Below are 25,386 nucleotides of genomic sequence, written 5' to 3'. Positions count from 1 at the left end.
GCAGTCCAGTAATCCTTAAATAAATCAAGTTTTTTTAGCACTGCTGATACTACGTAGTCGGTCAAAATACCGGCAGACGGACAGCTGATCATTACCAAACTGTGAATAAGGTCCATTATATTGCTTTATGTGCTGCTTGTAAATGTAAAATGAAACAAGTTGAAATGTATTACTCACTTGAAACTGCTGAAAATTATAAAACATTTTTCACAAAGTAGTTTTTTTAGTTCCGTGCCAAAAGCAAAGTGAAAAATCACAATAATAAGATGTAAAAAGTATAGTTCGAGATAAGCTGAATCTCAACATATATGATCACATTCTTGTACCCAACTGCCTACCTTGATTGACAGTCAAGACAGTAGTTCCAGGATTTTGAGAGCACTTCACTAGATATTCATGAATAGGCAAACGAGCAGTCTGGATATTGAAATTTTTAGCATGATTCAGACTAACACCCTGAAACATAAAAATAAAATAGAATTTAGTATTTTGTTTGGTAGTTAAAAAGAAAAACTAACACTGTGATGAGTTTAATTTACATTTGTTAGAGGGCAGCATTGCACATGCACTGTTCCTTTAAAAAGCCTGTCTGATGTAATCTGAATTCGATATTTTGTCGCTTGAAAAAAATAGTGACACAACTCAAAAAAATACCAAAAATGAGGTTATTAATTGACAATACTTTGTCCTAGATAGCAAAGTTACCGGTAGGTTTCAACTTTGATTAAAACCTAATTTGATCTTAATTTGATTCAAATTTCAAGGAACGTTACATAGCTGGTACAAAAACTGCATGAAATAAACAAAAATAATAGTATTAACCATTTTTAAGGGGCATTACAATAATTAAGCACTGCCATGAGTGAAACAACAACAAATTGCAACAATTCAAAAAATGGTCTCCTGCATAAGTTGCTTTTCTGAATTGTGTCACTAATTTTCTCAAGCTGTGATTTGATACCTTAATAGCAAGTGAGTGGAATATATCATCAGCATTCGAGCAAAACTTACTAAGTGCAAAACTCCCGTTTTGAGACATCGTCAATTAGAACCCTTAAAATAGATATGAAAAATAGCAAAAATCATTTCACAAACCCCTAACTCTTACAATATGTTTATTGAGGTAACTTTTAAATAACACTACATCATGAAATATAATTAACTGTTAAGTCTAATTCATTACATTGAAATTACTAGTTTTGCTTTTTGAAATTGAAAAAAAATCAACAATTTTAAGACTTTGAATGAGGCGTTAGTTTTTTTTTTTTTATCTATAAGTGATAGTATAATATTCCTTGCAGCAGGTAAAAATTTAGGAAGTTCACAGAAAAATCGAGAACATTTTATCACATTTTTTTGGGAAATAAAAGATTTAAAAAGAAGGAAAGTGAATAAGCTCGTTTAAGAATTGATGGGGCATATACAATTTTTATACTCTTGTATGAAAATGTTTTGTTTTTGAGATAGTGATCGTTTTACCATGAAGATTTTTCTTGAAATTTTAAACACTGAAAAATCCCTTTTGCAGGGAAATTAATTGCATTGAAGAGAAATTTGAGTGGTATCTACTTCATTAGGGAGTGCAGGAGAAGGCATTGAAATTCAAGTCTCCTGAGCGAATTGGGAGAGCTGGCAGCTGTGACAGTAGATGGACTGATGACAGTTTAAAAGGAGTGTCATAGAATTTGAAAAGCATGTAGTACAGTTACTGACACTTATATAAAATCACTGGATTATAAAACGATAGTGAATCTTTACTCCTAAATTCTGCTTATCAAATAACAATACAATTATATTTTAAGACTCTTGCGAACATTTTAAAAAATATACTTCAAGTTTATTTAAAATGTCAACTGTATTTTGAAACACTAAAAGTAAATGAATTAATTCATTTCTTTTTTCTCCTTCTTTGAGTATATAAATTTCAAAAGCCTTTATTTTTTTAAGTGTAAGAATGCTGGTTTATAAAATCAGCCACTTTATAAAATCAAATGTCCCCAGAACAAATGTGATTTTAATAAGTGGCGGGCACTGTACACCTTTGCCACAATTCAAACAGTAATGCTTATAATTAGGTAACACGTAACTGTAAGAACATAAAGTTTTAAAAACTGATCAATAACTTGGGAGGGATCAAAGTAGTTAAAAATATTTCTTCTCAGAATTATATCATTTTGAGAAATCAAACCTAACAATGTTTGCATTGTTGAAGGCTGGTAAATCAATAATATTTACATAAATAAACAAATAAATAACAACACTTGGTGCTTCCAATTTGTATTATTGTGTGATTATTACTGCACTATTCATGACTTAATAATCATTCAAAGCATTAACATGGGAGTCAATGAGCATTCTCACCTTTTTCACAGTTCCATCGACAATTCCTCCAATTACGTAGATTTTATCCATGTTCAAACCCTCCAAGACAGTTTCAGAATCTGGTGACAAGTAAACCAGATCTTCTACTTTAAACAGCTCTTCTGGAGCTTTGTCTGTCATTTCAACCTATTTCATAATTAAAGAAAGCAAATAAAGTTTAAAAGATTTTTATATACATACAAAGCACTAGGACAAAAATACAGCCATGTCAAAAGTACATGGCTGTACGTTTTTCCCTCATAACAGCATGTCCCTCATAACAGTTCTATTGTGAGGTACCAGAAACAGAACTGTCATTTTGGGGTAAAACTTTATTCATTCCAAAAAAATCATAGGATCATAACTTCATTGGCAGAAATGTAATAAATGCAACCTTTGTTTTAATAGAAAATCTTTCAATACAAATGCACATTCGGCATAATTGAAAAATATTGATTCTGAACAGATTTTAAGATTGATAGACTATGATGCATGGAAAACAAAACTGCTTATTTAAGTAGATTCATAAGGGTTAACATCAATTTTAATTCAAATATATTAATTGAAAACTTAAAGCATTTCTATATTTCATTGAAGTCATTAAAACTGCTATTTTTTGATAGCACAATATATAATAAGCAACATATTTTTCTTAAGTGATTTAGTTTTAAAAATGATCCCTCCAAATTTGCTTATTTTTTAAGAACCCTGAAAGATTTGATCATTTTCACTATTATGAAACGCTCTAGAAAAGTTAATCAAAATATATTAAGTGCAAAATATCTGGTGGGTGGTAAAGTCGAAAATAAAGAAGGTAACTTCTTTATGAAAACATTGGAAGTAGGGTCAAGAAACATTAAAGTAGACCTGTATAGGTAAAAATAATTTCTTATGTAAATAAATAAATCCAAAAACAATTTTCCATGTTTAAAATACTGGTCCTAGCAATACATGTTTTTTCATCACAATTATGTTTGCAAGAGCAAACCCAGAATGGGGGGTGGGGGGGGGGAGTAGCATGGGCATGAGGATATGATCCCACCTCTTTAAGAGACCCATGATAGCCTAAAGCTGCATTTTAAGATTAATATTTCAAACAAGAAATTCCGTCTAGAACTAAACGAGCCTACTTTCCCGTATACCCATATTACTTTCGAGTACCTGATCAATATTCTCAAATATAGCCAAAGTCACAAATTGTTTCAAGCATAATTTTTTAATATTTGAAGCTGATTTCTAGGAATAAAATATGCCTCACTCATCTAAAAAATTAGATGCGTAAAAAAAACAAATAAATAAACATACAAATAATATAGCAGCACCTTTTAAACAAAGCAGCTAATACACTTTATTCCATTTAAAAAAAAATTCTTTAACCGCTTTCAAAATAAAAAAATAATAATTAAAATTAATAAGCTTATTAAAATAAATACATCATATCAAAAAAAAAAAAAAAATCGTTTCTTTTTTCCCTGTTGCCAAAAATAATTTTTAATGAATTACTGCACTTACCAAAATAAATAAAAACAATAAAATGTCAACTTAAAGAAATATTTTTCATTGTCAAAAAAAAAAAAAAAAAAAAAAAAAATCGTCTGCATATATCCTAATGTAGAAACATAAATGACTTCAAGTTTATCTGCTGAAAACTGAATACCTAAATTAAAACTTTAGAGTGAAAATAAAAACAAGTCATATTAACAATAATTATTTCACAGTTAAAACTGTGGCTGCGGAGTCAATGTCAATCTCATTTTGGGATAAAGGAGTTGGAGTGGGAGTCAAATATCCAAGAATCGGAGTCGGTCATTTTTCCTCCGTGTATAAATTTTTGCCAAAGCTAGAAAGTCAGAGTCGAAGTCGGAAATTTGGAGCCCGACTAATTGTCGGGCACAGGAGTCAGAGTCAGGTGCCCCTAAATTCTCGGAATTGGAGTCTGAAGTTTTTTGTCAAGAACTATTTCCAACAAAATTTGTTTTAAGTAAATCCGCTTTCAAGTACGTAATCTACATTGACTTTCAGTTTCCACGTAGGCGCTAATGTTAAGGTATTTGAACTAAAATTTGTTCGAATCGGACTATTCACTCAAAAGTTATTGGGGAGGGGGGGGGGGGGACAGACAGACTGACAGACAGACGTTTCCCCCCATCTCAATGCCCTACTTTCCAATTTTTAATTTTTCGATATTTAATTATTTTTTTTCATTTTCGACTTTATTTTTGTTTTTTGTAATATTTTCAAGATGCATTAAGCCTTCTTTCATGCTTTTTTCTTCTTTCTCTGACTTTTACTGGGAAAAAAGGCTAAAAACTAACTCCTGATCCCATATTTATGGTTAAAAACTTTCTTTCTAGATAATAACCCTCTACAAAAACAGAAGCTGAATCTGCCAGTGTATGCTTGAGTGTTGCTTAGTATGTAATTTTCACTTGTTTAATTCTACAGGACTAATGTTTCCTTTGTATTTACAATTTTATTAAATTCATTAAAACTACTTAAAAACTTGTTAAATCACAGCTGTATGCAAAAACGATTTCAACAATAACTTTCAAAAAAGATAAATTATATGTATGAACAACTTTTAAAATCACATACCACATAGGAAGCAAAACCATCATTTTTTTCAATGCATATTTTGTACAGTTCATCTAATGGATTTAAAGCGCAGAAAAATAAATGGAGAGGTGAATCACTCTGTCTGTTGGATCCATACAATCTGCGCAGCTGAGATGACAGACGGCCGAGGTCCTAAAAAGAATGACAGAGAGTTGACTACGAATGCTTCATCTGTGTCCAAACAAAACAGAAAGAAAGAGAAGCTTAAATAAGTTTAACATCAAATTCCATATGGATAACACAATCCTTCACTGTGATTAATATGACAATGCTTTTTATTATTTCTAAATCCTTGAAGTAAATCAACATGACAAACTAAATGTTTTTTTCAGTAAACTTCCAAAACATGTCCTTAAAATTGTCACAATTTATGTATCAACACTTTATCTGGTAGGATTTTATAACATTCAGATCTATATGCAAAACCAGGATTTCTGTTGGAGGAGAGGGGAGAGAAGGGAAAAAAGTATTAACTACTCTTTGTTGCCCAAATAAAACATTTGCAACAAAATGTCGAGAAATATCTTTCATCCGCTAAATTATTTTCAAAAGCGAAAAAAACAGATTTTTTCTTTTTTTTTTTTGAAGATTGCGATTTTAATTTAAGTTTTTCCGGACATGAAAACCAAAAAGAATTTATATATTTATTTAACACAATCGGTATCCACACGGATTTGCCCGTAGTAGAAAATTAAAAGGTCATTTGGTTAGCTTGTATATTTACAACTAATGGATGATGAGTTTCTCGCCAATTTGCTTTTATACAAGCCATGATTTTTGAGTCTTTTATGGCCACAAAAGTTTGTCATCTACATTGGTTTAAGTCACTTGTAATTCAAGAGCACCAATATTTGCAGCTAGATTTAACAAATAACAACAGAGCTGATTGCCATGGCTAATTATTTAATAACTTACATTTCAAAAATCCATTCTTAAGAAAATAAGTATATTAAAGGTGACATATTTTGAAACAACATCTAACTTTCAAAATAACTAAATATTTACAAGATGCAAAAGGATAGAAATCTTAAACAGTGCATTCAATTTTTGGTGAAGCATAAGCTCAGTCTTGAGAATTTTTTAAAAATAAGGATTTTTTAAAGAGTTATTTATTGTGAAAATTCATTTGGTAAAATTTTTAAATAAGCTAATTCCTTGACTGCAGTAAATTTAATGTCAGTTTTCAACACTAACAACAAAAAAGTTTCTCACAATAATCAGATTTTTAAAAAAAATCGATAAACAATCGAATAGCAATTTTCGAAGAGTTTTAAAATCTACCTTTAAAAAAAAATCACAAAATTCAAGGACTAAAGATACATTTGAACATTTTTCAAGCACTTGAAAGTTAAACTTTTTAGTTCAAACAGTTTTCAAGGATTTTTAAAAGAATACAAACCATGTAAAAATATGTTTCTTACTTTTGTTTCCATTTCAGATGCAAAATCTAGATTAATGCAAACTCTTGGCGCAGAACCTTGAGCTTTCAATAATCTTTCCTTTATTAGCAATTTACACTGTTTCTTTGTCATTTTAACTTTTTCTGAAAGTAAGAGTATTTATTCCATTAGCTTCACATTAAAAAAAAAAAAAATAACCATACAACTAAACAAATAAAAGAATGAATAAAGAGAAGCAATAACCATAGTACAGTTAAAAATCAACTATTGTAAAGCAAAAATTAATCCTTAAAATGCTAATGTTCCTAAACGGGAACAGCAAAGAAAAAAAAATAATAAAATAATAATAATAAAGAAAAATTAATTTGAATTTTGACATCTTTAATTAAAATTATGTTTTTTGCAATCACAAGTGTGTGTGCATGTAGGCGTGTGTATTTGTGTGCGGGAGGTATGTGTGGTTGTGTGTAGGGGTACGTGTGTGTGTGTGTAGGCGTGTGTGGTTGCGTCTGTGTGCAGGCGTGTGTGTGTGTGTTTGTGTGTCTGTATGTATGCATGTGTGTTTGTGTGTGTGTGTAGGTCAGCGGTTCCCAACCCATGGGCCGCGGCCCACAAGTGGGCCGCGAACAGCGTGTTACTGGGCCGGAGACCGGTCGAGAATCTGAATCAAGATAAAACTTGGGGTCTTAATTTCGGTTTTTCGCGAAAATTCACTTATTAGATATACTGTCACTCAAAAACTCTCCCTGGCTCATCGCCAATAAGGAACTTTTGGATTAAGATTTTTCATATTTCTTAGGAACTTTCCCAGATAATGGAAGATGAAATCTAATTAATCAGAAACTTCTTTAATGAAAATTGTCAAAGTACTTAGTATTATCTTCAAGCGTCAAACTAAAAATGCTACTCTTTTGCTGAACTGGCATAACTAACTAGTGAATTGAGACACTTGAGAGGCTTTTTGACAACCTACCTATTTGAATGAGACTTTTTATTGCAGTTTAAAAAAACAAAAGTAATATAGAAATACATTGAATGTTGCAAATTATTTGAGATCAAAACTGATTCAGATATAAACTCCCTTGCAGAGAAAAAACGCCAAGAATCCCATGGAACTTTAACTTTGATGGCTTCTTTTTGAGTTGCCTTACAGCTGTGCCAGCAAAGTGAATGCAATAAAGGTATTTTCTTCATTAAAAATTACTTCGAAAATTTTTCTTGTACAGTATATTTATATCTGTGGTGCAATATATATAAATATACTGTACAAGAACAATTAATTACTGCACAAGAAAAGGGAAGTAACATCTCCAGAACTCTTGTTTTTACCGCACTTTCAGTCCTAATACGCTTAAGAACAGTTATGAATAGGTCCTCCCCCCTCCCCTCCAGAAAGTAAATTTTGGCTGTACAAGTAATGTGTAGTATTTAGTGGGCCTCAATCTTGTTTTCTACAAAACTGGTGGGCCGCACAATCAAAAAGGTTGGGAACCGCTGGTGTAGGTGTATGTACGTGTGTGTAGGTGTGTGTATGTATGTGTATAAGTGTAGGATATTGGCACAACCTGGAGACGGTTTTCGCTAGAGGAGCAGCATTGGGAGGGACTGGTCGACGGTGGTGCTGCAAAGGGTGGTGGGGGGGGGGAATAAAATCATAGGACATCAAAACAGTCAAATGAAAGCAATAAGCAATCGTGATTGCTCAATAATAATAAATAAAATAAAATAAAAATAAAAAAGTTTTGCTTATGAAGATTTAAGAAAAATCATTTTTATCATCAAAAGCAAACTTGACTTTTGGGAAGAAAAAATATTCCTCTTTTAGAACTACTGCTGCATACAAATATCGGCTGAAAATTCCGTTTTTGTTGATTTTCAAGATGATTGATTTTCTTTTTACAAAATGTTTTTAAAAAAAAAAGCTTAATATTTAGGAAATTTCAAAGTGGTAATAAGTAGGGATCATATTGATGAACAAATATTATGAAATGTGGATAAAATGTTGCGACAAAAATGTATCCTGCATGAGCTACCAAACTTCTATGTTCCCGTTTGGTAACATTGGAGTAATTCAGTATACAAAATCGTGCAATTTAAGCATCTTTATTAGATGCATAATGTGCAAAAAGGGAGTCTCAAAATAGCTAAGAACATCAGTTGACACATGTAAAAAGAAGGTTGACAGCAAAAATCTCAAAGTTTTTTTTTTTTAATTTAAAATTGTTTTACAGGTACTTAAAAAGAAAAATCAATACCATAAAAAAAAAACAATAGAACACATAATGTGGATAAATTGACAGATATAGATATATCGTCGTCTCAGAGCAACAGTAAGATATCTAATCCCAAAAATAACACTAAAACATCTTTATGTTGCTCTGAGGTGACGATATATCATTTATGCATTTAAAAACATATTTTACCTATTGAAAATTTGAAATGCACTTCAAAGACAACATCAAGCATATTTTTATACATGTTTTGTATTTTTAATAAAATATTAATATCGAGGGAAAAAAGTATTTGGAGATTCGAAAACTATACATTTGAATATTTCATTATATTTTTAATATTTTCATTATAAATGAGTTTGACTGTATCTTAGTTTCAACAACTACTTCTGGGACATTTAAATGTGCTTTTAAAACGCCTGGTGTTGAGTTTCAGGGAATGTCCATCCAAGAGGGTTTCAGTTACAATCATGAACCAAATACAATCATATCTGACAGAATTTTCTAGCAATTGGTATAATCATTTTCTTTCTTCCAATAAATCAAATATATCAAACTTTTGAATAAAGACGATGCTCTGAACGTTTGATTTTTTTAATAACATAAGAAAATAAAGAGATAAAAAGGAACAACTGATTATGGTTTTAGTTCTAAGAACAGAAATTCTGGAATCATACCTGAGTTATAATCAACATCTTCATTTTTAGTTGACTTTTCTTCAGCTATTCTTTGTTTTCTCCTGAGTTTTTGAGCCTTTCTTTTCTTTTTCTTGGCAGCAATAACTTTCTCATGATATAAGGCTTTTCTAAATTTCTTTTTCTGAGAATAAAATTAGAATTATTTTTTAAAAATCACATTAAGTGCTTTGCTGTCATGGGAGCTTCATTACAATTCTGACATACAGTTTTGATCCACTTATTTTAAAGAAAATACAGTGAAACTTCAGTAATTTGACATGCAGATACCTCTACTACCCCCCTAACCCCCCCCCAACCCAGCCGTAGGTGGGGTCTGGTCTTTGGGGGACCGGGCCCGTCCCTATGCCGGTCCCAAGCCCGGGTAAATGGGGAGGGTTTTACGATGGTGTAGCATCCACGTATGTAAAACAACCACTCTTTACTTGCGTGTGAGCAGATTTGTATCTGCCCAATGGCTATCGAGTGGAACAGTGAGTAGGCAATGGGCACCACCGGAGTCAGGTCCGTACCTGGGTCCACGGTGTCTAGAGTCGTAAGTGGTTTAGATCTCGTTCCCTTATGGGTAAGGGGGCCCCGGCCGAAAGGTCCGTTCTCTGGAAGCCCCAGATGGCAAAGCAGAGCGGGGTTCCCTGTTCCGTACCTCTACTACCCCAGCAACTCAACATTAATTTCTCTTATGGTTGACCAAATGCCAATTTCAATGGGCGAAAACCTATCTAACTTGACACAGACATGCAGGAACCCTTACAAGTTGACATCCAATTGCTATTTTAGCTCAATTTTCGCTATCAACATTCTTTCACATTGACCTTTTCTCAGAATTTTATGCATTAGTTTCTAGCTCAATCAATCCTTTTCTGGAAAGCTACTTTAGAGAATTCCATCTTTTATCCAGAGGAGTTGGCCACCACACTCTTTGCTGGTAGTGCAATTCTAAAAGGCTAGGAAATATTGGGTTAAATGTATCCAGGGGAGTCCTCTTGAGAAAAAAGGCACCATGACATGATTTTCAAGCTAGTGAGAGCAAGACTTTTTATCTTTAACAGATCTGACTGACAAAAAGTTTTTTTCTCTTTTCAAAAATTGTGTATTTATTCCTCATGACATCATGACATACTCAAATAATATTAATGATTTTATTATGTACTTTTCAAAAAAAAAAAGAAAAGAAATCAAAAAGAAACATTTACTGGAATTAATTTTCATAATATGAATGTTAAGCATTAGTAAGTAAGTGATGCAGAAACTGTTCAGGACTTAAAATTATGGAACCTCAGTAAGTTGACATCCGCTTAAGTCAACATGTTTTCATGTTCCCTTGTGGTGTCGAGTTACTAAGGTTCTACTATATTAACTAAAAGAGAACAAAGGCTGTATTAGGCCAGAAGATAATATTGATATCAGGGTTGCGAAGTCAGGCTGATTTTGGGGGTAAAGGAACCAAAGTCGGTTATTTTCTCTCAAAGTCCACAACTCTGCCCGTGCTTGCGGAGTAAGATTCAAACTGATTTTGGAGTAAAGGAGTCTGAGGCTCTAAAACTCCTGGAGTTGGTCACTTTTTCTCTGACTCTGCATTGATAGATACTAGAGAAACTTACCAGCCTCGGAAAAGTAGTCTAAACCAGGGCCCCCAAGTGTCACGACAGGCTAGATGTCAGTTTTATCATCACCTCCTCCACCCCTTCCCATAACCTTATCCTCAACAGTTTACACTATTCCAAATCTGAGCTTGGCCCCCAGTCTCTGACTTGACTAACAAACCTTCTCGATAGCCCTAATCTAAATGGCATGCATACAGATTTAGTTAGAAAAAAAATACAATTAAAAGGTTAAAGAATTACACTGCGTACAAGATGAGGCAAGGCAAAAGAAAAAAATCAAGTTTCATACTTCTTTGTGTCTTATTTTTAAAACCTATCCAAAGTACTGATTTAGGACAAAGGTTTGAATTGAAAACACAGCAACAAGGTTCTCATCAAAAGAGAAACAGGGTACGGTAATACGGCAATAAGGCATACAAGGATAATAACAGTCCACCAAAAAAAAAAAGGAATAGGATGCTCCAAAAATAAATTCCTTGCCCTAGAAAAAAGTGTGTTCTATAGTACTGCAGATTGTAATTTAATTATACGACTTAAAGAAATATTAGAGTCAACTATTGATCACAAAATGAAAGAAAAAATACAATATAATTGATACTAGTCCAACATACTCCTAAGACCTCCCTCCAAAATATACAGTCCTAATAGCTAGCCATCGTTCATTCTACATACATTTTAACAATTTTCATAAAAAAGTTAATAAGATAGGATAAAAGGAAAAATTCTAGTTTTAAATTAAAAAAAGAAAAAGAAAAAAAAAAAAAACAGAAAAATAAAGGAAATAGTAGCTCATATAAAACTGATATAGAAAAACTATTAAGGCTTGCAAAAATGTCATCATGCTAATTAACGCTAATAATTTCAATAAGGGTCCATTTTTGTGATTGTAACTCTAGCTAGGGGAATGCTTTCACAATTTTAAATTTAATTGAAAGGCTTTTTTAAAAGAGGCCTAAGCACATACATTTAAAAGAAACTATTTCATCATGTAGATTTCTTCATTGATTAACACGAAAGAATAAAATATGTATGAAAAATCTACAATTTAAATACTCACAGATAAGCCTAAATCTGAAATTTCAACACCCTCTTTTGTTGAGGAATTATTAAAGTATTTGCTGTAACAGCCTTTTGTTGTCCTACATAAAAAGAAACAAGAACCTCATGTTAGAAAATCCTTCAGACATTTACATGCACAGTACAGTATAGCAGAGATTATTCAACAAAATTGGGTAGTTTTAAGACAACTGATTTTTTACATAATAACCAAATATTTAATAATGAATCAGTGCTCCCAACCAGTGGCGGATACAAGGGGAGGAATAAAAGGTAAATGGTTTGAGTAAGCTTTCAATTCCTCAATTGTTTTTGAAAATAAATATTTGAAACACTACTACTTACTTTTCATTGCTTGTGAAATTAATTCGTAACATTTATGTCTTATCCCTGGCCGATTTGGTGGTTTTTATTAACACCTAAGCAGTTTCAGAAATTTTTCATGCCCAAAACTGTAAATTCATTCATGAGGTTAGGAGGTATTTTTTTGGGTGACCCCCACCCTCCTAAAATAATAGTCTGTATCTGGCCCTGCTCCCAACAGATGTTTAATATGTCTCTAGGAAAACACGACCAAAAAAAAACCTAAATCTTAACTCTTAAAGATTAAAATTAGGGATACACTCATTAATCGGCATTAATCCCTCAAGGACTAATTTCTCGATTATCTATAATTGGTAAACAGTCTATTTGCGGATTTTCTATAATCTGCTGAAAAATTATTTTGCAATTATAATTACTTTTGGTTCAAACAAATAACTATGCTGAATGAATTTATTTCACCTAAACAGTAGCTTCAAACTCTAGCTGTCATGCTCCTATTTGATTTGATGATTTACTTACAAATTATCATGGTAGAGGTATTTTGAACAACACATACATATAGTTAAAATAAAAATATCAAATGCAAATGAATAAAATAGGTTACAGGGAAAATTTAAAAGGAAAATGAAGTTTTAAAGAAAAAAGGGGAAATAAGGACTAGATTTTGGAAAGATTTTAGGGACTTGAAACCAAAAAGAGGACTTTTAGGAGGAAAAGGGGACCAGTTGGGTTAAATAATGTTAGTGTTAAATAATGTAAAATTTATAGGGAAAAATAACAGAAGGGCATAAGAGTAATTTAAAAAATGGCCATTTTAAATACAAAATTGTGCACACTTTATATCACATGTCTTACAAATAGTTGAGAATTGACAAGGCTGCAGATGGAATTTCTGCGTCATGCTCCAGTTTGAATATGCTGCTTACAGGCCAACTTCTGTTTCGATTGATCGGCATTTGGATGATTGATACTCTACTGCAGGGCTTCCCAAACTGTGGTTTGCCGACCCCTCCTAGGGAGTCCACCGAACCTTAGTAGGGGTTCGTGGCGAACTTCAAAATAAAATGTTTTAAAAACATTTGATGATATTTAAATTTTGCATTTCAAAACTAAAACTTTCACCTATGAAGCAAGGAGTTGTTTTTTGTGAGCCCTACTACTATCTAATATAATACTAATCTTAAGGTATAATGTTGCATGATTATGTATGGGAGATTGAACTGTTTTCAGTTTTGACAAAACTGTACAGCTTGTCGTCATGTAAATATTTGTGTTGGATAGAACATGGCTCTACTGAATACTTACGGGCTGGGGCAATCGCTGAAACCCATGGCAACAAAGAGGGCTCTACAGGCCACCCTTGTTCCCACTACTTTGCCATTGATTGGAGGATGTAGGGGTTCTTGGTGGTGCCTCTTGAGGTCAAAATGAGCAACGTCCAATCAAAAATATAAACAAATTTTGAAACATTGATTATGATTGGTGGATGCATGAGCTGCATTGAAACCTTGATATTGTTTGGTGGATGCATGAGCTGCTTTGGTTTAAAACAGAAAAGTCAAAAATTGTCAAGGCTTGTAAGTGTATTTAGTGAGGCCATGGATAAACATAACTTCAAACTGCACCTTGAAATCTACCTTTCTGGATGGACCCTTTAAATCTACCTCGAAGGTCCGACAAGTCTGACTAAAAGGAAATCCTTGGCGATTAGTTCCTTCAGAATAATAGTATTTTAAAAACCATATTATATTAAATTTTCCCTCAAACACTAAAAAAAAATAATTTGCCAGGAGCCTACAAATTTTACCGTGCAGCTTAGATCTTAAAATTTTTGTTAGTCTGTGCTTACCTTCATTTTTGGTTTTGGCTGGAAAATAAAAAGTACCATTGTTGAAAAAGCAAAGCCAGTTTTTCAAATTGTCACAACTAATCAATGCAAAACCAGATTTTCAACATATGCAGCCATCAAAACTAAATACCAAAGCTATCTAAATGCTGATTCATATTCGATTTTAGCTATCAACAATGCAGCCCATTATATTAAAATAGCATCAGTTAAAACAACCTCACTATTACCCTTAATCTGATGTTCAATTTTGAAATTCAACCACTTTATTACCCACTAGTGGTATCCGCCCGACGTTGCCCGTAATAGAAAAATTAAAAGCTCTTTTGGTTCGCCTGTATATTTACAAATAATGTATGGTGAATTTTCTCGCAAATTGGCTTGTGTCCATGTTATGGTTCCACGTTATGATAATTTCGTTATTTACTTGTCCATCTTATTATATTTTTGTTCTTAAAATTGAAATAAAAAAAGAACCACATCGAATTTTCGAAAACTCTCTTTGAGATGCACATCCCCATGCTACAAACTAACTTTGTGCCAAATTTTATGAAAATCGGCCAAACGGTCTAGGCGCTATGCACGTCACAGAGATCCAGACATCTTACAGACATCCAGACAGAGAGACTTTCAGCTTTATTATTAGTAAAGATTGATCTCTGTCTGTTCAATTTGAATTTTCTATTCCAGATTTTGCAAATAAAGTTCAAGCATTGTAAAGTGCCGATATTTTTTAAAAATAGTGATGTTCCCTTCGAATTACTAATGGTTAATTCAATTAAGTTCAATTATCTACTTGCTACAAGTATCTATACACTCTAATGACAGGGGTCTGCACTGAGCATTGAATGGGGTCTATGAAAGGGGTTTGCTGACTTTAAAGTTTGGGAAGCAATGCTCTACTGTATTAAATTTTATTTAATGAAAATTAAATATAGCACAAAAAGCATATTGCACGACTCACATGCTAAATAGGTTAGAACTAATGACCCTAACAACAAAAGTCAGAGTTCTCTAAAAAAACTTTAAAATTGCTCAAAATCCACATTTTATAGTACATTTGAAACATTAACTATCAAAACCAGCTCAATCATTTTTAAAAATTTTAGAGGAGAGAGGCAAAAAACATCTCAAGCTCAGCTAACTGAATTTTACAAAGGTGAAAAAAATTAAATTTTCTAAACTTCATGCCACCTGTGACCTTTTTACAGCAGCCCTCCAGTAGAATCCTAGATTCAAAGGCTTCCTCCCAATGGGAGGTCACTGTGATCTTCCAGAAATTCTAGACAAAATTTGGAGCTCCGTTCGGCATGATAACCCTCATTTGTCAAAATTTCAAGTTCCATCTGGCAAAAAAATCATTGTTACGCAAATTGAGAATTTCTGCCCTCTCAAAAATTTAGGCTTGGGGCTTAGATTAATCTGGTTTTAAAGTCAAACCAGTGTTTAGCAGCAGTTTTCAACCTGATTGAGAGGGATTTGTTCCAAATCACTAAGTAGTGTGGTAATATTGACAAAGAAACATCAAAATATGAAAGAAAAGAACTTTTGAAGATTCATGGATTAGGTTGGTTTTGAGGTTTTGATACTATATGGCTCATTTATGGGGGAAAAAAACAAACAAATTACTAATAATAGTGACAAATATAAAATTGGGGAATTCCATGGGTGACTGACTGACATTTTTGAAGCAAAACCACAAGCATTTTGTTACATTCCACGCAAAACATACAGTGTTAAAAAAACAATCTTACTTTTTTTCTTTTTTTTTTGTTCATTTCAAGCTGAATTTAATGTACTAATTTAATCCTGAAAATATTTTTCGGTTGATTTTTAAAAAATAATTAAAAAGATGGTAATTGACTGACACCTAGAGCATTTTAATGTCAGTCAGTTACCATGCATTTAACTATTTTTCAAAACTCAACCAAAAAATATTTTCAAAATTCAATACTAACACTAAATTCAGCTTAAAAGGAACCAGAGTAAAAGATTGTAAAAATAATGTCTATTTTGCGTGTAATGTAATAAAATGGTTGCGGTTTTGCTTAGAAAATGTCAGTCAGTTACCAGTGGAAATGCCCAATTACAATTGAAACCTACATAAACAAATGGTATGAAAATGCATCAGTAAATTATCAAGCATGAGACAAACATTCTTACCCATTATCCAATATACGTGGTCTTGAATGGCATAACCATATAGGCATGGAATGTGACACAGGTGCAGGGTTCTGACAGCTTGTTTCCATTCCTACTGTATTTTCAAGCAGTCTATGGTTGTCATTTTCAGTGTCGCTCAAAGCAGAATTTTCAAACAAACACTGAATACTGTAATTTTCATTGCAATCCATCTCTTTTTTTACATATAATACACTTTCAGAGACCAGCATTTTATTACCATTGTTTTCTGAATTGGGAGAATGGTGATTGGTTAAATGTTCGGTACTCTTGGTATTATCAATGGAAGACTCCATATGCTTCTGTGGAAAATGTTTCAAGATATCACAGACAGAATAAAAGTCAGATAATGTTGATCCTTCTGCTAACACTTTCTGCAGTTTATCATCTTGATGAATACTACAGATAAGAAAATTCATTATTGATCAATGGGGTGAAAGAAAAAAGTATTATGCTATTTATAAGGAAAATAAATTTTACAAAATATGTTGTTAAAATAGGGGAAAAATAGAGAATCATTGGTCGAAAATGCTCAATTTTACCAATGCTAACATTAACCATAAAATCATCCATCATGGCATGATAGGTGCAAATTGCTTCTTTATTAGGCAGATTTCCCGCAAAATTTGCGGTGTTCAAATTGATATAAATGTGAGAGAAATATTGATTAAATAATAATAATAAAACATACAAATAAATAATAAAAATAATAAGATTAAACATATGTTTTAAGACAAAATAAGTTTTTAAATTTATACATTGGTAAAAGAGTGCCTTATTTGGTATATTTTGATCATTGTTGAGATTCTGAAACTTGATAATAAGTAAAAATACCATAACAGTGTATATGCTATAGATACAATCTTTATATTAAATGCACAGGGGTAAATTTGTGGAAAGAAGAATGAACAAATGTGTTATACATTTTCCTCATGTTATTATTTCATAAGAATTGAAATGGAACTTTGAATTGGAAGAAGGAGTCTACTGTAGCCATCCATCTTGATTTTTGAAGCCATATCCTGAATTTTTGAAAGAAGATTATTTAATATACTAATAATACAGCCTTTCTTAAATATTTTACAGAAAAAAAACAACTACTTTGGGCATGTTTCTCCTATCCTCTGTATAAACATGCTTGCATCAGTCAAACCAATCATTTTTCTTGGTGCAGCAAGGGTGCACAAGTCTTCTTTACTAATAATAAAGCTGAAAGTCTCTCTGTCTGTCAGGATCTCTGTGACACGCATAGTGCCTAGACCGTTTGGCCGATTTTCATGAAATTTGGCACACATTTAGTTTGTAGCATGGGGGTGTGCACCTCGAAGCGATTTTTTAAAAATTCGATGTGGTTCTTTTTCTATTCCAATTTTAAGAACAAAATTATCATAAGATGGATGAGTAAATTACGAAATTATCATAACGTGGAACCGTAACATGGGCACAAGTCAATTGGCAAGACACGAAATTATCATAACATGGAACCGTAACATGGGTACAAGCCAGTTGGCGAGAAAATTCACTATACATTATTTGTAAATATACAGGCGAACCAAAAGATCTTTTAATTTTTCTACTACGGGCAAAGCCATGCGGGTACCACTAGTTACAAATACAATACAAATGTGATGACCAGCAACATGCTCTGGATCCAGCTAGGCTGATCCTTGTCAATTTATTAGTCCCCAATGAAGATCAATAGCCCTCTTAAAGCTATCCCCTCACTTGTTCATTACCACCTCTTCTGGTAAGCTGTTCCAAGAGCTCACAGCCCTACTAAAGTAGTAGTTTTTCCTAATTTCTAGGTTAACCTGAGATTTGAATAACTTAAAACAATGGCCCCCTCCTGGCAAATTCTGTGCAGTTTACACAGATTTCGTCATGTTTCTGGATAATGTTTTGCACTATATACCAGGTTTCCTTTTTTTTTCGTTGTTCAAAAAATTAAATGAGAAAATGTAACCAATAGATGAGTAGAGAACTTTGGTGCATATAAAGGAAGAAAGAATATATCAAAAGCGAGGAGTTTAGAATCGAGAATCCAAGTTTATAAAATGCATGTAGTAGCTAGAGTTTTAAGTCAACATCAACGGTCAGGAGTATTGAAAAGAATTTTGGAGCTAAAAACAGAATCATTTAAATTAAGAATATATATTTTTTCTTTTTGATTCAGATAACAGGATATGCATAAAGCAGTCATTTTTCATGCAATTTTAAGGAAAAATCTATGCTAAAATACCCGAACCTAATGACGAGTCACTTGTAGGTTGGCTATACAAATTCAAAAGACACTTAGAGAGACCTGTCTGTGTGAAGAGAACAGACATTTGCAGGAAGCTGCCAAGCATCAATACTCTATCTATCATTATTCTCAGTGTATAAAATTATTTGTGAATAGCAGAATATCATTATTCAACATTTTCTCAGATTTATACCAGAGCGTTTATCAGTATCTTGGAATCTGGATTAATTTTCTATTTAAATTACAATACTGCACATTTACTGCATAATAAAGTCAACACTTCAAACTTTTTTAAAATACAGTTGGACCCCGATTTAACAAACATTTATTTTATGAATTTCGCGTTTTAACGAATCCCCCCCCCCCCCCCCCCCCCCCCCCCCCCCCCCGAGTAAAATGAAGGCAAAAAACTCTATTTAACGAATAATAAACCTCAAATTAACAAATTATTTTAACAGCCGAAAAATTTTTTTTTGTTAATTTGAGTTTGGAAATGCTGGCTTATTTTCTAAATGATGCATCCAAATTGTCCGAAACAGAAAGACTTTGTTTTTGGAATCAGCAATTTTTGACGGGCAATGGGGCAACCAATGAACAGCGATTGTGGTGCAGGAAGTGAAAATGAAACTCCATTAGCACTGTTACTTTTTCTAATGCTTTACATGACCTGGAAACTATAAATTCATACCTCCTGCAGCAGGCTATAAATGACACAGTATTTTCTTCTCTCCATTAAGTCAAAAGAGAAAACTATTTTGAGTCAATTTCAAATAAATTGTCAAACACCTATTTCTCAGAATTTCAAAATTAACTAGTGTGCAATAAGTCATGGAATAACAAATAAAAAGTGTACACTTTCTATTTATGGCTATTTTTATGCAGTTGTTTATTAGGGCTTTCAGATAAGACAAGTGATTTTTTTTTTTTTTTTTTTTTTTGCACCCTGATATTACGAATAACCCTGATTTAAAGTATAAAAGTTTTGGTTCTAATGATTTTCTTAAGTCGAGGCACAACTGTAACTACAATTTAATTTACTTTAGCTAAAAATTGGTAAAAAATTACCTGACTAACAAGTTTGTATGTTTTCCATGCCAAAGAAATGAAATGATTAGATTCATAAAATGAAAAATTACCACAAATAAAGAATCCTAAATAGATGGCATCTGATGTGTCTGATAGGTGTGTTATATTTTTCAGCATTTTGTAAATATTCCTCTATAATTTCCCAAACTGGAGGGTTTTGTCCAGAAAACAAAGCAGGGTTATGAAGAAGAGCCTCTGTGAAATTATAAAAAAGAGCATGATTGCATTGATATGCTATCCTTTTTTTTTTTTTTTAAAGAGAGCAATAAAATTTATTTGATCAGTCAAAAAACATTTCAAAGTAAGGTAAACACACCAGTAGTGGCCATTGCTTAGTAGTGCTTCAGTAGTGACCACTTCAAAGTTTATATTTGAAAAAATAGAATTCCAGGCTTCAGAATGGATTTAAATTACCTCCTGCACGTTTGATGCACTTTTGAATGCATTAGAGGACCTGGAATACTATTTTTTCAAATATAAACTTTGAAGTGGCCACCACTGAAGCACTGGCCAGAACTGGTGTGTTTACCCTAAGTAATTTTCAAAAGTTATGTTTCTAAATACTCTTAACAGTAACTTATTCAGTTAAATAGGTACCAGAATTTTTTTAGTGTTTCCAATAAATTGGCAAACAAATTCTAACAAAACCATAATAATTTCTCAACTTTGAACTCAAAGCGTACAGTGTCAAAGAATATATATATATATATATATATATATATATTACTAAAATCAAAATTTATTATCCCATAATTATTTACCACTGCAAAAACTTACTAGTAACATCAACATTATTATAATCAACTGCTTAACAACTAACATTTTTGACTGTATAATAGCAGATAAAGTAAAGACGAGAAATCTCTTGACCTTAATTAAAATTTGAATGGAAATGTAAAAATAAAAATAAGACAGTTTACTTCAAAACCAGCACAATCCAAAATTTTTTATCAGTAAATCATTAGGAAATAATGCTTGTTTAAAATAGAAAGCAAAAATAAAGTCGAACTTCAAATGTTTTTAAATAGAAAAAAATTACAGAAAAATTGCATGGGCAGAATATGAACTGTTTTTTGTCTTTCCTATATAATTTTAAAAAATGATTGAGCAGGTCTTAATAATAAACGCCTCATATATTTACCACTAGCGCCGACTCCATGGGGCTTGAGGCCCTCCCCCCCCCCCTTAAATAATTTGTGTCTGTGTGTCTTTTTTTAGAGGGAGTGGCCAGTGCTTTACTTGAGACGGAGTTTCTTTTTGATTGAGGAGTGTTAATGACAATTGTGAAATTTTTCGGAATTTGTTGGCTTTAATGAAATTAAATATCAAGGCAAATACCCTTTTTAATTTACTAAAAGTTTTCTCATGTGCCTAAACTTGCATTTTCTGTTATAGTAAGGGAGGACTGCTATGACAATGTTTTGCGTCAAAAATGAGGGAAAAGTTTGGTGGACTTTAAAAAATGGTTTTAGGTCAACAGCTACAATCAATATAAGTCCACTGCACCCCTAACTACAAAACATAACTGTAAAAATGTCTCTTAAGACAAGTGACATTGTCTAATTGAACCATAAAATTTGTATACCAAGTTTTTAATTCTTGTATTTTCAAGATGCCACGGCACACACCGCTGGTTAATGCAAAAAGCAAACACATCAGAAAATACATAAAATTGCCTTTTAAGGAATGAAAATCTAAAATTTTTCCGCTGGATGACCTCCAAACCCCCTTTAACTGGAGGGATTTCATACCCCTTCCCCCACCAAGGACATCCCCCTCCCCCCTCAATAATTTTTCGAAGTCGGTGTCTCTGATATTGACTAATTTACAATAAGTAAAACACAAAAAGAAATGAGGGCAAGTGTCATGAAGCAACCAAACTCTTACTGGTCCTGAATGTACTTAAGGAAGTACAATGATAGTGATACTTTCACAATACCTGCCGACATGACAGCATCGGCTCCAGTATATTTCAAACAATTTTCAATGTCACTAAAGGATAATATATTTCCGTTGGAAATAACTGGAATTTTGACTTGTTCTTTTATTTCCTTAACAGCGTCCCAGGAAGCAAGACCAGTAGCATGACCTTTTTGTTCTCGTGTTCTTCCATGAACTGCTAATACAGAGCAGCCGGCATTCTCCAACATTCTACATGAAAATATACATAAACATTATCTATAGCAACAAATTCATAAATATCTGTACACAATATCACATGTTCAATATGATAAAAATAATAAGTTAAATAAAATAAAAATAATTATATGAACGTGCAAGGTGATCCAAAATTCAGTAGGAGCAGGTCAAAGATCAGAGCAACAGTAGGATATCTTAGTGTTATTCCTAGGATTAGATGACTTACTGTTGCTCTGAGGTGACGACATTTGTTGAATTATATACAATAAAATTATAGGGTTTGCAAAGGAGCGTTTTTTTTTTTATACGTCTGTTACATTTTGGACCAAAAGATGGCACTGGAGTGGAATTAATGAAACAATATAATAATAACACTTTTTTAATCAACAAAAGGGTTTAATGTTCTAGTTATTCAATGTGTTTTCTATCATTGAGAATTACAGCCTTCAGACAATGGGAAAAACCATGCACAAAGTTCAAAAGCATTTCAAAGTGAATAACTGATGCATGGCGCATGTAGCTTCTTTCAACGGGGTCAAAAAAACAGGTCATTCTCCATACATACTTGACTTTAAATAGCCTCACAAACAGAAGTCACAAGGTGTAAGATCTAGACACCTTGAATTTCCATTCTTGCGGATTCTTCACTTTTACAAAAGTTTTACAAATAAAAATTTATCACACAAAGATAGCATGCCTAAACACAGAAGGGAAAGAATAAAATTGTATAAAAATTGCTTTTGAATTCAGTTTCTTAAATTTTCGAAAATCGCGTGAGCAAAAGTGTTTCTAAAGCCACATTAAAACAATGAGTTTAGGTAATTTACAATTAATTCATAAACGTCTTCGACGCATGATAAGACTGTATTCTACATAAAACATTAGCACCACATTTTAGTCAAAAAAGGAACTAACATTAATGTTTTTTTTTTCTTTTTAAACAAAAATTCCCTATGTTTCTGAGAATTCCAGTGCAACCTCATTGTTTTGTTGCAAATATTCAGTAATTATAAGGTTTTCAAAAGTTTACTGACTTTTGGCTCACATTGTAGCATGGATTCTAGTGCAGTAGATTAGATTTGGGGAAAATCACATTTTTTAAAACATATATTTTTCTCAAAATAAGTGATTACAATAAATGATAGTCACATATGAACAGCTATCATAGATGCTCGAATTGTTGAGTTTTTTTATTGGTGCTAAAAAAGTTGAATGAAGTGAAACACACTGGCAAAATATTTTTTTTAAATGTTTTTCTCAAATATGAACTCACCACCACTATCCATGCCATAAAAAAACTGTAGACTTAATATTTTAAAAATGCAAAAACGCATAGGAGAAATTGCTGAAGAATTTTATAACAAATTCATGTTTCCAAATAATCCAAATAACATATTTAAAATAAAAATAATTGAATTATATAAAACAAATTAAATGTAACATAAATTTTAACCAAATTTTGTATTTTAAAAAGCCAAGATCCCTCTTTGTATTGTAACTGCGAAACTTTTTACGGTAAAATAAAAATTTCATTGAAATGAAAAAAATACAAACTAGCACATTTAATATATTTTGCACTTTAATGCTTTCTTTCATGACCTAATTTTGTTCATTCATCATTATCCAATTTTTAGCTCATTCAAATGGTGTTTACAATTTTTATCAAGCAATCTTATCAAAATATTAATTTAATATAGTGATGAAATTAATTTGAAACAATCAAATTAGATAATTATAATAATATGGACAAAAAAAAAGTTAGCAGTGAAATTGTTTCAACTATGTCAAGAAATTACTACTAAAAGTTTATTTGCTAATAAAACATTTTTTCAAAGAAAATAAAACAATAAACTGTTGTCATATTGACTTGCAATGTTATTTCAAATAATTTTTAAAAGAGCAATAGAAATTCCATCACATTATTGTCGAAAATGTTCAATAGATTTTAGAAAATCATGATTTGATCCCATAATTTGAAAAAACTCAGCAAAAATTAATTCCATACTTTGCAAAATAAACAGAGTTTTTGAAAGCCCCAGGGAGTATTCTCATTTTGCAAGTCACAGGGACAGGAAGATCTGCAGCTGCCTTCCTGACTATTGAATGTACTAAGTCCCAATTGTCTTGAAGGAAAGCTCCATATAATCCTGAAAAGAATTTGATTAATAGAATGAAGATCAACAGCTACTTTACCGTATTGGGCAAATGATTATAGGAACATTCATTTAGATTTGAGTCAGAATATATGTTTATTTAAACCTCATTTTCAGCACTAAGGCCACCAGACTATAGAAAGGAATTCAACACAACAATTACATTGCAAGGACTCCTCTTAAAAAGATTTCCAACACTATTGTTGTTGATTTTTACGTAAAATAACCCTATGAGTTCAAATACAACTTTTGTTTTCTCCCATCACCTATCCCTTTTGGAGATAGTGAACCTCATTCCGCCCCCCCCCCCCCAGCATCAACAGTTCCATAGGCATTATTTTTATTTGGAGGGGAAAGAAGCATTATATTAAACGTTAACATTCTTCTGAGGGGCTAGAGAGGTGAAAATTTCTAAAACATGAACCAGAGTATAAGCCTCACTCCTACAAGCTTCGTGTCTGAAATTAAAAAAAAAAAAAATTTGGAAGCATCACATGTTGCATACGAGCTGCATTGCAAATCCGCAGTCAAGACCTACCAGTTTGAGCCTATTGTTTTCTTGAAGAAACCTCTTGATCAAAGAGAAGAAGAAATAAGAAACCAAAGCTTTATCCTACTCACAAATCAATAAAATTATTATTGTACCTTTATTTTATCACAAATAACACCTTAATAAGATAATGAATGGTAAAGTATCTAATGAGGTTTTTGTTGTTTTTCTAAATCATACTATAAATAATAAACAAAAGCATTGGGCAAAGCATTTACTTATATTATTTTTAGAAACAAATTGCTGTTAAGAATTTGATCCAAAATATTTTGAAAGATAATAAAATTTGCATTCAATAATGTCAAACTCATATTCACACCCACGGTGGTCATTTTATATAATATAAAAAACATATTACCTTTTTTGGCTATTGCTTGAGGACAGCCCAAGTTTAAATCAATTCCATCACACTGGGATGAAAGCATTAAACCAGCATTGACAAAACTTTCAGGGTCATTGGCACACAACTAAGAAAAAATAAAAAAAATATCTTAGTTATAAACAAGAAGTTAACTATTGATAGCATTTAGAAATATTATAAACTATTAACATTTTATTTGAATTAGAAACAATTCACCAACTTTTTTTTTTTTTTATAATTAAATGAACACTAGAACAGACAAAGGTGAATTTTCAAAAACAGTTCATTTTATGATCTATGATAATCATCTTAAAATCTTAAACTAAGTTTTAGAAAATAACTTGATTACTCAGTTATTAGTGTCTGTTAAATTTGTATAAATCCACTTTCTGAGATTTAGGGAATTTGTTTGAGGGTAAGATTTATAATATTATTTTTATTTGATTGGATTTCATTAAAAATATTCAGTCATGTGTTTTTAATATGCACACCTATGCATATCTTTTCATTAGGGGTGCAAGTGACTCAAGTAAAATTTTTG

At 32.0% G+C, this 25,386-nt stretch overlaps 1 protein-coding gene across 4 annotated transcripts in view; it reads right to left on the bottom strand.

The window, feature by feature from the left end:
* LOC129223420 (uncharacterized) overlaps nucleotides 1-25,386 on the bottom strand; it is a 33,571-nt gene that overhangs the window by 1,164 nt on the left and 7,021 nt on the right. For all 4 annotated transcript variants that reach the window (XM_054858018.1, XM_054858020.1, XM_054858021.1 and 1 more), the window contains 11 exons: nucleotides 24,843-24,951; nucleotides 23,787-23,928; nucleotides 21,582-21,793; nucleotides 19,693-19,837; nucleotides 16,297-16,713; nucleotides 11,965-12,046; nucleotides 9,286-9,427; nucleotides 6,399-6,520; nucleotides 4,957-5,109; nucleotides 2,362-2,508; nucleotides 339-456 (listed from right to left, as the gene is read on the bottom strand). In XM_054858018.1, coding sequence (XP_054713993.1) covers nucleotides 339-456; nucleotides 2,362-2,508; nucleotides 4,957-5,109; nucleotides 6,399-6,520; nucleotides 9,286-9,427; nucleotides 11,965-12,046; nucleotides 16,297-16,713; nucleotides 19,693-19,837; nucleotides 21,582-21,793; nucleotides 23,787-23,928; nucleotides 24,843-24,951 — 1,789 coding nt within the window. The remainder of the gene's footprint in view (nucleotides 1-338; nucleotides 457-2,361; nucleotides 2,509-4,956; nucleotides 5,110-6,398; nucleotides 6,521-9,285; nucleotides 9,428-11,964; nucleotides 12,047-16,296; nucleotides 16,714-19,692; nucleotides 19,838-21,581; nucleotides 21,794-23,786; nucleotides 23,929-24,842; nucleotides 24,952-25,386) is intronic.

Source organism: Uloborus diversus, chromosome 5 (genome assembly GCF_026930045.1).
Source record: "Uloborus diversus isolate 005 chromosome 5, Udiv.v.3.1, whole genome shotgun sequence".
NCBI classification, from domain to species: domain Eukaryota; kingdom Metazoa; phylum Arthropoda; class Arachnida; order Araneae; family Uloboridae; genus Uloborus; species Uloborus diversus.
This window is presented reverse-complemented; position numbering and strand designations above follow the sequence as displayed.